Source organism: Pyrus communis, chromosome 11 (genome assembly GCF_041283825.1).
Source record: "Pyrus communis isolate YQ-2024b chromosome 11, ASM4128382v1, whole genome shotgun sequence".
Classification (NCBI taxonomy): Eukaryota; Viridiplantae; Streptophyta; class Magnoliopsida; order Rosales; family Rosaceae; genus Pyrus; species Pyrus communis.
In genome coordinates this window covers 26,947,644-26,962,882 of record NC_142575.1, presented here as the reverse complement: position 1 = coordinate 26,962,882, position 15,239 = coordinate 26,947,644, and the positions used below count along the sequence as shown (strand labels likewise).

Here is a 15,239-nt window from a genome sequence, read left to right as displayed (position 1 = left end):
AGTAGTTCATTATCTAATGGATTTTTTTCGTTCTAATACTCCATCTGAGAGTTATCAGTATTTATCAAAGATGTTCCTATCTAACAGAATGCTATTGGATCAAATGACAAAGACATTGTTGAGAAAAATATAGCTTTTCTTGGATGAAATGAAAATTGGATTCATGTAACTAGAGAAAGGTTTCCCATTCCTTGGCCGAAAAAATATGTGGCCATGAAACAGGGATTATGTGGAACAAAATTGACTGGGCGGTAGAGTCATGGAAACAACTGTTTCTTCCATATTTTGGAACTTAGCTCTATGGAACAATATACTAACTACTGCTGAAACATGGAAGAATTGAAATCTTAGATCACAACATTATGTTTAGATGGTATGAACTGCCTAAATAAGAATTCTTGAACAACGAAACACCAGAGCTATTACTCACTACATCAAAAAAATTCCATTAATAAAGGATGTAAATCCATTGGAAAATAAAAAATACGCATGTCGGACGAAATGATTGTTTTTATCTGCTACAATAACTACTCATTGGTTTAACTGAATAACTAAATAAAATAGATAGACATTTCTCTTCGTCTCAAGTCGACGAATCTTCTCAATTCAAAGATTCCCTATATGGATAATACACATTCCAGTTGATCGTCTAATTCGAATTGTTTTGTTCCAAAGCAAAGGTATCCACGGGGCGGTTCGTCCTATTCAGATATTCACGACCAAGAAGTACTGGATTCTCTTTCGAATAGGCCCTGAAAGGAGAAGGAAAGTTGGAATGCTAACATACGTTTATTATTGAATTCAATTCACCCAACCTAATAGTACATATTTTTTGGAACGTCCAGTGCCAAAGTCGCTAAATGGGTAAGTCGCCAATCCCTATACCGGACTATGTAATGTACTTTATCTGCTTGATTACAAGTGGGCATTTTACCGGAGGTTTCTATTGTATCAATCTACCCTTGTGTGATTCTTGTTGAAGCATATACTCGAGGGGTGGGTGCAGGGCAGACGATTTCAAAGCAGACTCCCCGTTCATTAGATAGAGAAGATCACCAAGAGTTGTCGAACTTATTCCAAGTCAATGAGCATTCTCAATATTCAATATTATGCCTTGAAGAGGAGTCGAACCTCCACGTTTTTTAGCACGAGATTTTGAGTCTCGCGTGTCTACCATTTCACCACCAAGGCATCTTGAAAGTGAATCGTATTCCATAAATATGATACTTATTCAATGTGATGTATGGAATATATGACAAAGGTGGAGTGATACAATTGTAGCTAATTGGTAGAAAATAATCAATTTAGATAGCCCTTTGTGGCTCTGGTGGCAACTAGATCAACGTGTTATTACTTCAAGAGGAACTCCCATCGAAGTTCACTATGAATCTAATAGTAAGAAGTATAAAAGAAATATTCATATATACGTTCGAACCATAGTTGGTCATATTTCTCTTTATCAAGAAATTGAAGAAGCTATCCAAGGGTTTTACTGAGCCTACTCATATGGTACCTAATCATATGGTATCTAAACTAAGTAATTTTATGACACCTGTGTCATTTTGGGACTCTCCAGTTCACTAGGACTATAGTTCATGAATTTCTATGTGAATCAAGATCGAGAAAAGGAAGTTTTCTAATCATTAACTCAAACCCCTTGTCAAACCCCACTCAGCGGAATAGGGAGGTACTTATGGCAGAACGGGCCAATCTGGTCTTTCGCAATAAAGTGATAGATGGAACTACTATTAAACGACTTATTAGTAAATTAATAGATCACTTTGGAATGGCATATACATCACACATCCTGGATCAAGTAAAAACTATAAGGTTCCGACCAGCCATTGCTACATCCATGTCATTTGGAATTGATGATCTTTTAACAATACTTTCTAAGGGGTGGCTAGTCCAAGACGCTGAACAACAAAGTTTTATTTTGCAAAAACACCATCATTATGGAAATGTACACACGGTAGAAAAATTACGCCAATCTATCGAGATATGGTATGCTACAAGAAATGAATCCTAATTTAGGATGACTAACCCCTTTAATCCAGTTCATATGATGTCCTTTTCGAGGAGCTAGAGGGAATGCATCCCAAGTACACCAATTAGTAGGTATGAGAGGGTTAATGTCAGATCCACAAGGACAAATGATTGATTTACCTATTCAAAGTAATTTACGTGAAGGACTATCTTTAACAAAATATATCATTTCTTGTTACGGAGCCCGAAAAAAGGTTGTGGATACTGCTGCACGAACATCGGATGCTGGATATCTTACAGGCAGACTTGTTGAAGTAGTTCAACACCTTGTTGTACGTAGAACAGATTACGGCACCATACGAGACATTTATGTGAGTCCTTAAAATGGGATGATTCCAGATAGAATTTTTATACAAACATAGATTGGTCGTGTATTAGCAGACGATATATATATATATATATATATATATATATATATATATATATATATATATATATATAGGCCCACGATACATTGCCGTTCGAAATCAAGATATTGGGATTGGACTTGTCACTGGATTCATAACCTTTCAAACACAACAAATATCTATCCAAACCCCCTTTACTTGTAAGAGTACATTTTGGATCTGCCACTTATGTTATGGCAAGAGCCCCACTAATGGCAACCTAGTCGAATTGGGAGAAGCTGTAGGTATTATTGCAAGTCAATCTGTTGGAGAACGGAGCACTCAACTAACATTAAGAACTTTTCATATCAGTGGAGTGTTCACATGAGGTACTGCAGAACATGTACGAGCCCCTTCTAAAGGAAAAATAAAATTCAATGAGGATTTGGTTCATCCCACGTGTACACGTCATAGGCACCCTACTTTTCTATGTTATATAAAATTGTATGTAACTATTGAGAGTGAAAATCTTATACATAACGTGACTATTCTACCCAAAAGTTTGATTTTAGTTCAAAATGATCAATACATAGAATCAGAACAAGTGATAGCTAAAATTTGCACAGGAGCATATACTTTAAATTTTAAATTGAGGGTTCGAAAACATATTTATTATGATTCAGAGGGAGAAATGTACTGGAGTACTGATGTATACCATGCACCGGAATTTACGTATAGTGATGTACATCTTTTATCAAAAACAAGTAATTTGTGGATATTATCAGGAGGTTCGTGCAGATCTAGTGCAGTCCCTTTTTTCACTCCACAAGGATCAAGATCAAACGAATGTTCATTCTCTTTCCACTGAAGGAAGATATATTTCTAGCCTTTCAGTAAATACAATAAATAATGATCAAGTGAAACACAACAGTTAAATCTTTCTAGTAAAAAGGAAAGTAATATTCATGATTATTCAGAATTTAATCGATCATATATACAGGTCTTTGTAATCTCATACTTCCTACTATTCTCCATGATAATTATGATGTTTTTTTTTCATTGACAAAGAGGTGAATAAATAGATTCATCATTCCATTCCAATCAATTCAAGAACGAGAGAAAGAACTAATGCCCCGTCCCGGTATTTCGATTGAAATACCCATAAATGGTATTTTTTGTAGAAATAGTATTCTTGCTTATTTCGATGATCCTTAATACATAAGAAAGAGTTCGGGAATTACTAAATATGGAACCATATGGTTGCATTCAATCCTCAAAAAAGAGGATTTAACTAAGTATCAGGGAGTTAAAGAATTTAAGCCAAAATATCAAACGAAAGTAGATCGATATTTTTTCATTCCCGAGGAAATGCATATTTTACCCGAGTCTTCATCCATAATGATACGGAACAATAGTATCATTGGGATAGATACACGAATCACTTTAAATACAAGAAATCGAGTAGGCATATTGGTTCGAATGGAGAGAAAAAAAAAGGATTGAACTAAAAATATTTTCTAGAGATATCCATTTTCCTGGAGAGAAGGATAAGATATTCCGGCACAACGACATCTTGATACCACCAGGGAACGATAAAAAAAATCTATGGAATAAAAAAAATTGAAAAATTGGATTTATGTCCAATGGATCACACCCACCAAGAAAAAAGTATTTTGTTTTGGTTCGACCCTTAATCATATATGAAATAGCGGATGGTATAAATTTAGAAACACTTTTCCCCCAGGATCCATTGCGGGAAAGGGATAATCTAGAACTTAGAGTTGTAAATTATATACTTTATGGAAATGGTAAACCAATTCTGGGAATTTCTGGCACAAGTATTCAATTAGTTCGGACCTGTTTACTATTGAACTGGGACCAAGAAAAAAAAAATTCTTCTATTGAGGAGGCCCATTCTTCCTTTATTGAAGTAAGTGCAAATGGTTTGATTCAAGATTTCCTAAGAATTAACTTAGTGAAATTTCATACTTCGCATATCCGAAAAAGGAATGATCCGTAGGTTCAGGATTAACCTCTGATAATAAGTCGGATCATACCAATATCAATCCATTTGATTCTATTTATTCCAAGGCAAGGATTCAACAACCATTTAGCCATAGCCAAAATCAAGGAACTTTTCGTACGTTGTTGAATAGAAGTAAAGAATCCTAATCTTTGATAATTTTGTCATCATACAATTGTTTTCAAATGAGTCCATTCAACGATCTAAAATATTACAATGGATAAAAGAATCAATTAAAAAGATCTTCTAATTCCAATTACGAATTCGTTAGGCCCTTTCGAAACAACCTCTCAAATTGATAATTTTTATTCATTTTACCATTTAATAACTCATAATCAGATTTCGTTAACTAAATATTTGCAACTCGCCAATTTAAAACAGACTTCTCAAGCATTTCAATATTATTTAATGGATGAAAACGAAAGAATTTCTAATTCCGATACGAACATACTTTTGAATTCATTCAATTTGAATCGGCATTTTCTCCATCATAATTATAATCATAATTATTGTGATGAACATCCACAATAAATAGCCTCGAGCAATTTATTTGTGAAAATCTATGTATAGCAAAAAAAAAGGATCACACCTAAAATTGGGGCAAGTTATAATTGTTCAAATTGACTTTGTAGTAATAAGATTGGTGAATCCCTATTTAGTCACTCCAGAAGCAACTGTTCATGGACATTAAGGAGAAATCCTTTCCGAAGGAGATACATTCGTTACATTTATATATGAAAAATCTAGATCTGGTGATATAACGCAGGGTCTTCCAAAAGTTGAACATGTTTTAGAGGTGCGTTTGATTGATTCAATATCGATGAACCTAGAAAAGAGAGTTGAGGGTTGAGGGTTGGAACGAGTGTATAACAAGAATTCTCGGAATTCCTTGGGGATTTATGATTGGCGCTGAGCTAACTATAGTGCAAAGTCGTATCTCTTTGGTTAATAAGATCCAAAAGGTTTATAGATCCCAGGGGGTGCAGATCCATAATAGACATATAGAAATTATTGTACGTCAAATAACATCAAAAGTGTTGGCTTCAGAAGTTGGAATGTCTAATGTTTTTTCACCCGAAGAACTAATTGGATTGCCGCGAGTTCAATGAACGGGGCGCGCTTTGGAAGAAGCGATTTGTTATCGAGCCATATTATTAGGAATAACAAAAGCATCTCTAAATACTCAAAGTTTCATATCCGAAGTGAGTTTTCAAGAAACTGCTCAAATTTTAGCAGAAGCCGCTCTTCTGGGTCGTATCGATTGGTTGAAAGATTTGAAAGAAAACGTTGTTCTAGGGGGGATGATACATGTTGGTACCGCATTCAAAGGATTAGTGCACCGTTCAAGGCAACATAACAACATTCATTTGGAAACCAAAAAGAAGAATTTATTCGATTGGGAAATGAGAGATATTTTGTTCCGCCACAGAGAATTATTTTACTTTTGCATTTAAAAGAATTTACATGATACATAAGAACAATCATTTTTAGGATTCCTAAGAGTGAATTTATCCTTTATGGGATTTAATGATTCGAAAGAGAGAATTCATCCTTTTACGGTCATTTGATTTGGTTATAGTAATAAAGATAATACTGAATGAAAAGAAATGAATGGTTTGGATCTGTATCAACGGCCAATTTCCGTTAGAAGAGAAGGTTCCATTGGAACAATTATTTATTTCTATTTTCAGGGTACTTCATCTATTTTTTTTTTTAAGGAAAAAAAAAAAAAAAGAAGAGAAGAAAAGAAGTGTGGGCAGAAATGACAAGAAGATATTGGAACATCAATTTGGAAGAGATGATAGAAGCAGGAGTTCATTTTGGTCATGGTACTTGGGAATGGAATCCTAGAATGGCACCTTATATCACTGCAAAGCGTAAAGGTATTATTCATATTATAAATCTTACTAGAATTGCTCAGTTTTTATTAGAAGCTTGTGATTTAGTTTTTGATGTAGCAAGTAGGGAAAACAATTCTCAATTGTTGGTACCAAAAATAAAACAGCTGATTCAGTAGCACAGGCTGCAATAAAGGCTTGGTGTCATTATGTTAATAAAAAATGGCTTGGTGGTATGTTAACGAATTGGTATACCACGATGGTTGAATCAAAATAATTCCTTTAAAAGTTCTATTTCTTTTAGAAGGTAATATGAATGTTCTATTATGTTCGATCAAAACACTAAAAGGGTTGTACGATATATCCGGTGTGGAGGTAGGCCAACATTTCTATTGGCAAATAGGAAGTTTCCAAGTCCATTCCCAAGTACTTATTACTTCTTGGGTCGTAATTGCTATTTTATTAGGGTCATCCATTATAGCCGTTCGTAATCCATAAACCATTCCTATTGACGATCAGAATTTCGTTGAATATGTCCTTGAATTCATTCGGGACGTGAGCAAAACTCAGATCGGAGAAGAATATGGTCCATGGGTTCCCTTTATTGGAACTATGTTTCTATTTATTTTTGTTTCGAATTGGTCAGGGGCTCTTTTACCTTGGAAAATCATACAGTTACCTCATGGGGAGTTAACCGCACCCACAAATGGTATAAATACTACAGTTGCTTTAGGTTTACTCACTTCAGTAGCATATTTCTATGCGGGGCTTACAAAAAAGGGATTAGGTTATTTCGGTAATTAATACATTCAATCAACTCCAATCCTTTTACCCATTAACATCTTAGAAGATTTCACAAAACCCTTATCGCTTAGTTTTCGACTTTTCAGAAATATTTTAGTTGATGAATTAGTAGTGGTTGTTCTTGTTTCTTTAGTACCTTCAGTAGTTCCTATACATGTCATGTTCCTTAGATTATTTAAATCAATCAAATACTGTATTTCTATGTAATGATTCGGCCTAACAAATTCTTCCATTTAAATTGATTGTACCAATCCTTGTGGGATAATAAAAATGGTAGATTAAGGATTTACAAAAAACGAGATTCATAAAATAAAGATTGGTTAGCGGAGAGAAAAAAAGGGGGTCAAACTAGGTGTATGTAATCTAATCGCTATAAGACAACTCTTGTCCATGTTTCGAAGAATAGATTCTTGAATCCCATTGAATCTAAGATACAATATTTGGTTTATGGTATGTTGGTCGTGGACCGACCATAGAACCTTGTTCAATAAGTGGACCGCATTAGCTGTCTGCTTTTTGGTTGGGCAGTAAGGGATGGAGAAGGCCAATCACTCATTCTTAAAACCAGCATTCTTAAGACCAAAGAGTTGGGTGGAAAAGGGGGGAAAGCTCTCCATTCCTGGTTCTCCTATGGCTAGATCCTCCGGAACCACAAGAATCCTTAGTTAGAATGAGATTCCAACTCAGCACATTTCCTTTTGAGATTTTTAAAAGAGTTGCTCTTTGGAGAGCACAGTACGATGAAAGTTGTAAGCTGTGTTCGGGGGGATGGGGGAGTTATTATCTATCGTTATTCTCTATTGTAGAATCAGTCGGGGGACTGAGAGGTGGTAGTTTACCATGTGGCGGATGTCAGTGGTTCGAGTCCGCTTATCTCCAACTCACGAATTTAGCTGATACAAAGCTATATGATAGTGCCTAATTTTTCTGATTCGGCAGTTCGATCTATGCTATGATTTATCATTCATGGACGTTGATAAGATCCTTCTATTTAGTAGCACCTTAGAGGATGGTATAGCCTTAAATAAAGTTAAGGGCGAGGTTCAAATGAGGAAAGGCATATGGTGGATACCTAGGCACCTAGAGACGAGGAAGGGCGTAGTAAGCGACGAAATGCTTAGTGAGTTGAAAATAAGCGTAGATCCGAAGATTCCCAAATAGGTTAACCTTTCGAACTGTTGCTTAATCCATGGGCAGGCAAGAGACAACCTGGAGAATTGAAACATCTTAGTAGCCAGAGGAAAAGAAAGCAGAAGCGATTCTCGTAGTAGCGGCGAACGAAATAGGAGTAGCCTAAACTGTGAAAACGAGGTATGGGAGAGTAATACAAGCGTCGTGCTGCTAGGTGAAGCGATGGAGTGACGCACCCTAGATGGCGAGAGTCCAGTAGCCAAAAGCATCACTAGCCTACGCTCTAACCCAAGTAACATAGGACACATGGAATCCTGTGTGAATTAGCAAGGACCACCTTGCAAGGCTAAATACTCCTGGGTGACCGATAGTGAAATAGTACCGTGAAGGAAGGGTGAAAAGAACCCCCATTAGGGAGTGAAATAGAACATGAAACCATAGGCTCCCAAGCAGTGGAAGAAGCCCAGGGCTCTGACCACGTGCCTGTTGAAGAATGAGTCGGCGACTCACAGGTAGATGCTTGGTTAAGGGAACCCATTGGAGCCGTAGTGAAAGCGAGTCTTCATAGGGCAATTGTCACTGCTTATGGACCTGAACCTAGATGATCTGTCCATGACCAAGATGAAGCTTGGGTGAAACTAAGTGGAGGTCTGAACCGACTGATGACATCTCATTCAAGAGAGAGTGAGTCATCCATCCAATTCCTATGTTCACAAAGGGGCCCGAAAAAGAGAGTGAGTAAAAATGATGCACTACACAGACACCATTTGGACCCTAACTTTTAATATTAAAACTTAAGGAAAATTCATGAAAATGACTTAAACACTTTGAGTTTTAATGAAAAGGACAAAAAAGTGTTGTAAGTGAATGATATCAGGAGTGACTTTCTAGAGTTAAAGTAAACAGTACCAGAAGTGTTTCGTTAAAACTCCCAAAAACTTAACGATAACTGACCATAATTTTTTTGGTCACTAGGTGATAACGGTTTTTGCGTGGCCCAAAATTATAACCGAGCCCAACCCTTGTGATATTTGCCCACTCAACGATGACAACCGTAGCCCATCGACTAAAACGCTGCCGTCGCACCTAAAATTTTCAATAGCAAGGTTAGGGCACACGCATCATCATCGTCTTCTTCTCCTCCATCGCTCCCACCCGATCTTTTCACATCCCCCCTCTCCGGTGATTCATCTCCTCCATGGCTGCCGTCATCTCCGCCAATTGAGTTACCATCGCCTCCGTCAGCCGATTTCTCTGAAATTGGTAGCATTTTTATCAAAATCCGACGATGGGGACTCGAGAGGTATACGAACAGAAGCTGAGGAGCGGGAACCTGCACCACGATCCCACCATGAATCCGGGCCTCGGCACCCCTCGCTGCCCTCGTTGCCTCTCTCTCCTTGACCACGATTCCGTACAAACCCCCATAACCTAACTCGTTTGGTGATTTGATATAATGGATTTTACAGTTGGAAATTGATTTGAATCTGTTTTGTTTGCTGTTCAGGAAAAAGGAGAATGGACCATCACTCCTGTTCTTCACGATGCCACTGCTGTTGTAAGTTTCTCTTTTTTTCAGCTACCTATTTGAGCTAAAGTTTATTTCTTTGTGTAGCAATTGGGTTTCGTTGTGAATTTTCGTTGTTTTGATATGGGAACTTGGAGTAGGATTCTTTTCATAGGTTTTTTTAATTTATTTTTTTTAATTTTTTGTGTATGTGTGTAGCGATGAGTTATGAACATTTAAGATTTGTATCATTTGTGTATTGAAGTCTTAGATCATAAGTATGATCTTTTGTTAGTTAATGTGTTCTTGGTTGTTGGTAGCTCCGAAATCGTATAATAATCTGCATTACAAAATATTGTTGATATCGACTTAATCTCTCTGTGAGGGGCCAAAATTCTTGAAGAATTGGGCATGAATCCACTTGCTTATAGTTGGTTCATCGGGTAGAAGTAGAACCCAACTTCAGTTGCGTTCTTAGCATCAATGGTCTAGGTTTATGTATGAGGATCATGTTTGCGTGTATGTTTACATCATTTCGGTATTGAACTGTTTGATCTTAACAATGATTCTTTGTTAGTTATTATGTAATTGGTTGTTGTTAGCTCCGAATTTGTATCATATAATCTGCATCACAAAATGCTGTCAAACTTGAAGATTGGGTATACATCCCCTGTTAATTGTTGATTCATATGATAGATTATATAACTCAATATCAGTTGTGTTGTTAGGGTCGAGCTGTACAAAGATCATGTTTGAGTGTATGTTTATGATAGTGATTTGGACGTAGCTTGTTATATGAGTGATTAAACCTCTCCATTATTGTTTGTATGAATAGGCTGGCTCAGGTATTGGAGGAATGCTTAGTGCAATCCATAGCTTTAATACAGGTATATATGTTTCCCATTGTCTTTACAAAGTATATGCTTTCATGTGCAGATTTCTTAGAGTTACTTGATTGCAGGGATCCCGTACCTTCAGAGTCGCTTGAAGGGACCAAAGTGGCTTCCTTTCTTAGTTGGGGTACATCTCTTCTTCTTGTTATTCACCTTTTATCCTGCAATGCACTTATTGGCATTTGTCATTAGAGATTTATATTTTTATGTTCAACAATTAAGCTCACATTTGTTATTTTCTTCTAAATCATAGCTTCCTCCACTGCTACTGTTTTCGGGTGCCAGTGCTGCATTTGGAGGTAAAAATCCGGCCTTTCTCCACTAGGTTAAAAGAAGTCTATTTTTGGAACATGATAAATGCTTTTGCATTTCTGTTTGTTGTTGCTCTTCTGTTTTTATTTTGATTAATCAGATCACTTGTTTAGCAGCCATGGAATGACTAATTTATGTTAAAAATAGATGTGATTCTCGATTTGTTTGGTTGTACCAAGTGTATGTAGAGTAGACTAAGCCATGTTCCCTCAATATCTGAGACTCAGCTGAAGTTTTTACCCGATGTTCTTAGTTTCATTCGCATTTGGTGTTCTTAGGATATTGTAAAAATCAGTATGTGACATTTTCTACATAGACCACGATGCATGTGTAATTTGAGGGTAGTTAAGAATGCGGAAAAAGGGATGTTGCAATTAAGCGTTTCTTTAAAATCTTGGATGCATGTTTTTCAATTCTCTGTTTATATTGGATGTTGCAGGTTATGCACTTCCAAAGTTTGCTCAACTCACCGTGACATCCTATTATGCTACCTCAAGTGCCTCACATTACGGGATTTCACTTCTCACACGATATATCGAAGAGGCTCACGCTTCCCGCTCTCAGAAAGAAAGGGTCAGATGATTTCTTGCAGGTGTACATATCGAATAATCTGATACAATTTTGTAATTGATGTTATATACGTGTACTTGTAGATGCATGAACTTGTATATGGTTAAGATGTTTCACATCATTGACCACAGTTTTGGTAATTTTTTTTATGATCATATCACATAATCTCATATGAAGGATTATGCTAACCACCGTCGAAGTAATTGCTTTGAGCAGTAAGCATCATCATAAACATAAGGCCGGTAGAGTTAAAACCTGGAGGTTTTTGCCGCTCTACTTGTACAATGGGGACCTCAAGAATCCGAAGATGAAAAGATGCAACTATTATTACCAAAAGCCTCTTTGTCGCTGCATGGGGACCCCAAACTTTTCTATTTGTTTGATGATCTTATGGGCTATTTGGGGGGCAAGAAACAATCGCCTTTGGAATGACTCGAATGAACCTCCTGACATTATCAATTCCCGCCGCATTTCTTCGTGGCAGCAGGAGTTCAATCGAGTGACTTTTTTGCCTGCGGGGTCTAATGGTCCTGCATCTGTCCATGTCAAATGTTGATGGTGCTTGGAACGAAACCACAAAGCAGGGAGGTATGGGTGTCATTATTCGGAATGATAGGGGACGTTTTGTGGCTGCGGCTGCGGCTGCTGCAGAGGTAGATTTCGTATCCTCTCTTCTTGTGGAGGCCAAGGCAGCTAGGATGGGCTTGTTACTGGCGATGCAAATGGGTTTTCAAAATTTCATTCTTGAGTGTGATTCGCTCGAAATTGTTGCTGCCCTTCGAGATACTTCTCCCCGTCTCTCTGATGTTGGGATTATTATTGAAGACTTGAAGGTACTTATGGCTTCGAACATTGGAGTTTATTCTACCCATGTCCGTCGTCAAGCTAACAGTGTGGCACATCGTCTAGCACGTTTTGATCTTATTTCGAGATCTGATTGTAACTGGTTTGAGCAACCCCATGACCTCATCTCAGATATGATTTTGGAGGGGTCCTTGTAACAGACTACTTTGTTACCCCTCTTTTGATTAATTGAATCTATCGATGTTTTATCCCCAAAAACAAAAAAACAAAAAAAAAAAAAAAAAAAAATCCTCTTTGTCGTTAAAAAAGGCTAGTCACTATACCTATTAAAGGTGAATTCATAATTTGAGAAAAATGCAAAGAAGACTTTTCGTGAGCTTTATGTTACTTCACAGTTTAATGTTAATTTGTATGCTAACATTATAAAATATTGTGTTAAAAGCATGAGGTGGTAGAGATTCCCACCTTTGATAGTCTCCTTAGCATTTCTCTAGTAATTTTGCAATATACCTATTTTTCCATCAAACCGAATTGCATTAGCTTGTTATTATTATTGTTTTTTTTTATTTTTTTATACCAACAATAGGAACAATGAAATCAAATTTGATACTTTTAAGTGCAAAAGTGAATGTCACTCAGTACTATGGTTTGATAGTATTTTTCTTTGCTTAGAAGTGATCAGAGGTATTAGGTTCGAATCTCGTGAATGACGAATTTGATACCAAATTAAGCTGTTGATTGTGTGGCTCAGCCAAACTTCCCCTTCCCTTAGTATAAAAATATCAATATACTAAAAAAAAGTGCAAAAGTGAATACCCTTAATAATTGAGCTATAAGTCCTTTGTTTAGTTATTATATATAGAAAATTTGAGCAATAGTCCTTGAACTTTGTTCCAATTGAAGCATTGGTTTATGAACTAAAAATCCGTGAGTATTGATCACTAAATCAGTTATAATGTGGAGCAATGATCCTTTTTGCTAACGCCTTTAAAACTTCTATCCAAAATAAGGATTTTAAGGGGCAAAATGGATGGGGATTAGAAGGAATGAGAATGTGGAGGATTGAGTATGGGATAAACAATCTTCCTTATGTGTTTTCCCTTCCCTGTTTCTCTCAAGACAAAACCAAAATTCCAACCCTAGCCATCAGGCTAGCTATGGCCTAGGATCGGTGGCAACCCTTCCTCTCCTCCCACTTCTTTCTTCGGGATGTTTTTCCCTTTTCTTTCAACGTGTGATTCCAATAGGCCCTTTTTTCTCACCCTCCATTTTCTCTTCTCGTCCTCCACATCCTATATTTCCGCACCTATATCCTCTCCGTCATGTTGGAGACCAGATCCAGTCCATGAACCCGTCGCCCATCTGAAAAGCGAATTTTTCATAAGAAAATTTTTGCTTGTGGACGGGATGGTGCCTAGAACCTCGGTTCGGATCTTTGTACACCTATCGTTTACCAGTGTTTTCTCTCGCTACATTTTCCTCTATTGTCCAAGAATAACTGCATCCCCGTGCATACATTTACTAATTTACCAGTGAAATATTACACCCTCCGAATACTACCATTTCCACGCTATATATCAAATCTATCTCTATCAACATTTACGATGATGCCAATTAAAAACCTGTTGCACTTGTAGGTCATGCTTCCATGTTTTAAATATATCTCATGTTTTTCTTCTTATTCTTCTTTTACTTTTTTTTTTCCCGTCTTATGCTTCCATGTAACTTATAAATTAGAGGTCATGATTATTCGTCTGGATTGTAAAACACTCTTAGTGATACATATTTTATGCAAGATCTCACCGTTGCAAAAATTTACTAGATTCCAATATACAAGATTTGATAGTTGATTTATCCGGATCACTCAGTGGTTTGTGTTGAATCCCACCTTGGCCATAGAAAAAGTGAAATAATAGTATAAATATCCTAACCCTACTTCAATTAATATCGAGGCTTTTTGTGATAAAACCTCACACCTAACGGATTGTGCAGGTTGTAATTACCGAGTTGGGGACATTATCGGTGTTCTTGGAAGTGGGCCTTTGGCCCCTCTCTCTGATAATTCTACATGGTATCAAAGCTAGGGAGCGGGCCCGTATCGTACTGCCACATGATGGGTGGATCCTCCTGGCCCCACGCGATGATGGTGAGTCCCTTGACCCTACGTACAGGGTGAGTTCTCTTGGCTCCACGTGATTGTCGATGTGTGGAACTCCTACGTGTGACCCACTAATTGTTCTTGGCTCCATGTGATTGTCGATGTGTGGAACTCCTACGTGTGACCTACTAATTGGGTCCCACGTGAGGGGGCGTGTTGAAATGTCCCAAATTGACCATATCTCTAAGAAAATAAGAGTTTAAATATCCTAAACTTACTTCAACTAATACTGAGGCCTTTTGTGATAAAACCCACACCTGTCAGATTGTGACCCACACCTGACGGATTATGCATGTGATAATTACCAAGTTGGAGACAATATTAGTGTTGTTGGAAGTGAACCCTTGGCCCGTCTCTCTGATAATTCTACATGGTATTAGAGCCAGGGAGCGGCCTCGTATCGTACTACCACCTGATAGGTGGGTGCCCTTGGTCAGGATGATGATGGGTCCCTTGGCACCGCATGTAGGGATGAGTCCCCTTGGCTCCACGTGATTGTCGATGTGTGGAACTCCCATGTATGACCCACTAATTGGGTTCCGCATGAAGGGGCGTGTTGATTCCCACATCGGCCATAGAAAAAGAGAAATAATAGTTTCAATATCCTAACTCGACTTCAATTAATACGAGGCGTTTTATGATAAAACCCCACACATGACAGATTATGCTGGTGGTAATTATCAAGTTAGGGACAATATCGATGTTCTTGGAAGTGGGTCTTTAATTAGTCTGTCTCTCTGATAATTCTACAGTATGTACCATAAAAAAAAGATTGCATGCTTACGTGTTTTACATATATGATATATCCCATGCTTTTTTTTCTCTAG

At 37.3% G+C, this 15,239-nt stretch overlaps 2 protein-coding genes across 2 annotated transcripts; both read left to right on the top strand.

Annotated features, from left to right (window-relative positions):
* The first annotated feature begins 9,268 nt into the window (after positions 1-9,268).
* LOC137743370 (uncharacterized) lies at positions 9,269-11,638 on the top strand. Its single transcript, XM_068483254.2, has 6 exons — positions 9,269-9,582; positions 9,676-9,726; positions 10,511-10,562; positions 10,637-10,695; positions 10,822-10,867; positions 11,320-11,638. Exons 1-6 carry the CDS (start codon positions 9,457-9,459, stop codon positions 11,460-11,462), a joined length of 477 nt encoding a protein of 158 aa, XP_068339355.1. The 5' UTR covers positions 9,269-9,456; the 3' UTR covers positions 11,463-11,638.
* A 336-nt stretch (positions 11,639-11,974) lies between these two features.
* On the top strand, positions 11,975-12,451 carry LOC137742843 (uncharacterized). The gene has a single exon (XM_068482791.2). It carries the CDS (start codon positions 11,975-11,977, stop codon positions 12,449-12,451), a length of 477 nt encoding a protein of 158 aa, XP_068338892.2.
* Positions 12,452-15,239: the final 2,788 nt, after the last annotated feature.

What these genes read in the sequence shown, in the direction of transcription:
- LOC137743370 (XM_068483254.2), top strand. Translation starts at nt 9,457, where the DNA reads ATGGGGACTCGAGAGGTATACGAACAGAAGCTGAGGAGCGGGAACCTG. An exon ending in CTCTCCTTGACCACGATTCC is followed by an intron (nt 9,583 to 9,675) that starts GTACAAACCCCC and finishes TTTGCTGTTCAG; the next exon opens with GAAAAAGGAGAATGGACCAT. An exon ending in GGCTTCCTTTCTTAGTTGGG is followed by an intron (nt 10,696 to 10,821) that starts GTACATCTCTTC and finishes TCTAAATCATAG; the next exon opens with CTTCCTCCACTGCTACTGTT.
- LOC137742843 (XM_068482791.2), top strand. Translation starts at nt 11,975, where the DNA reads ATGGTCCTGCATCTGTCCATGTCAAATGTTGATGGTGCTTGGAACGAA.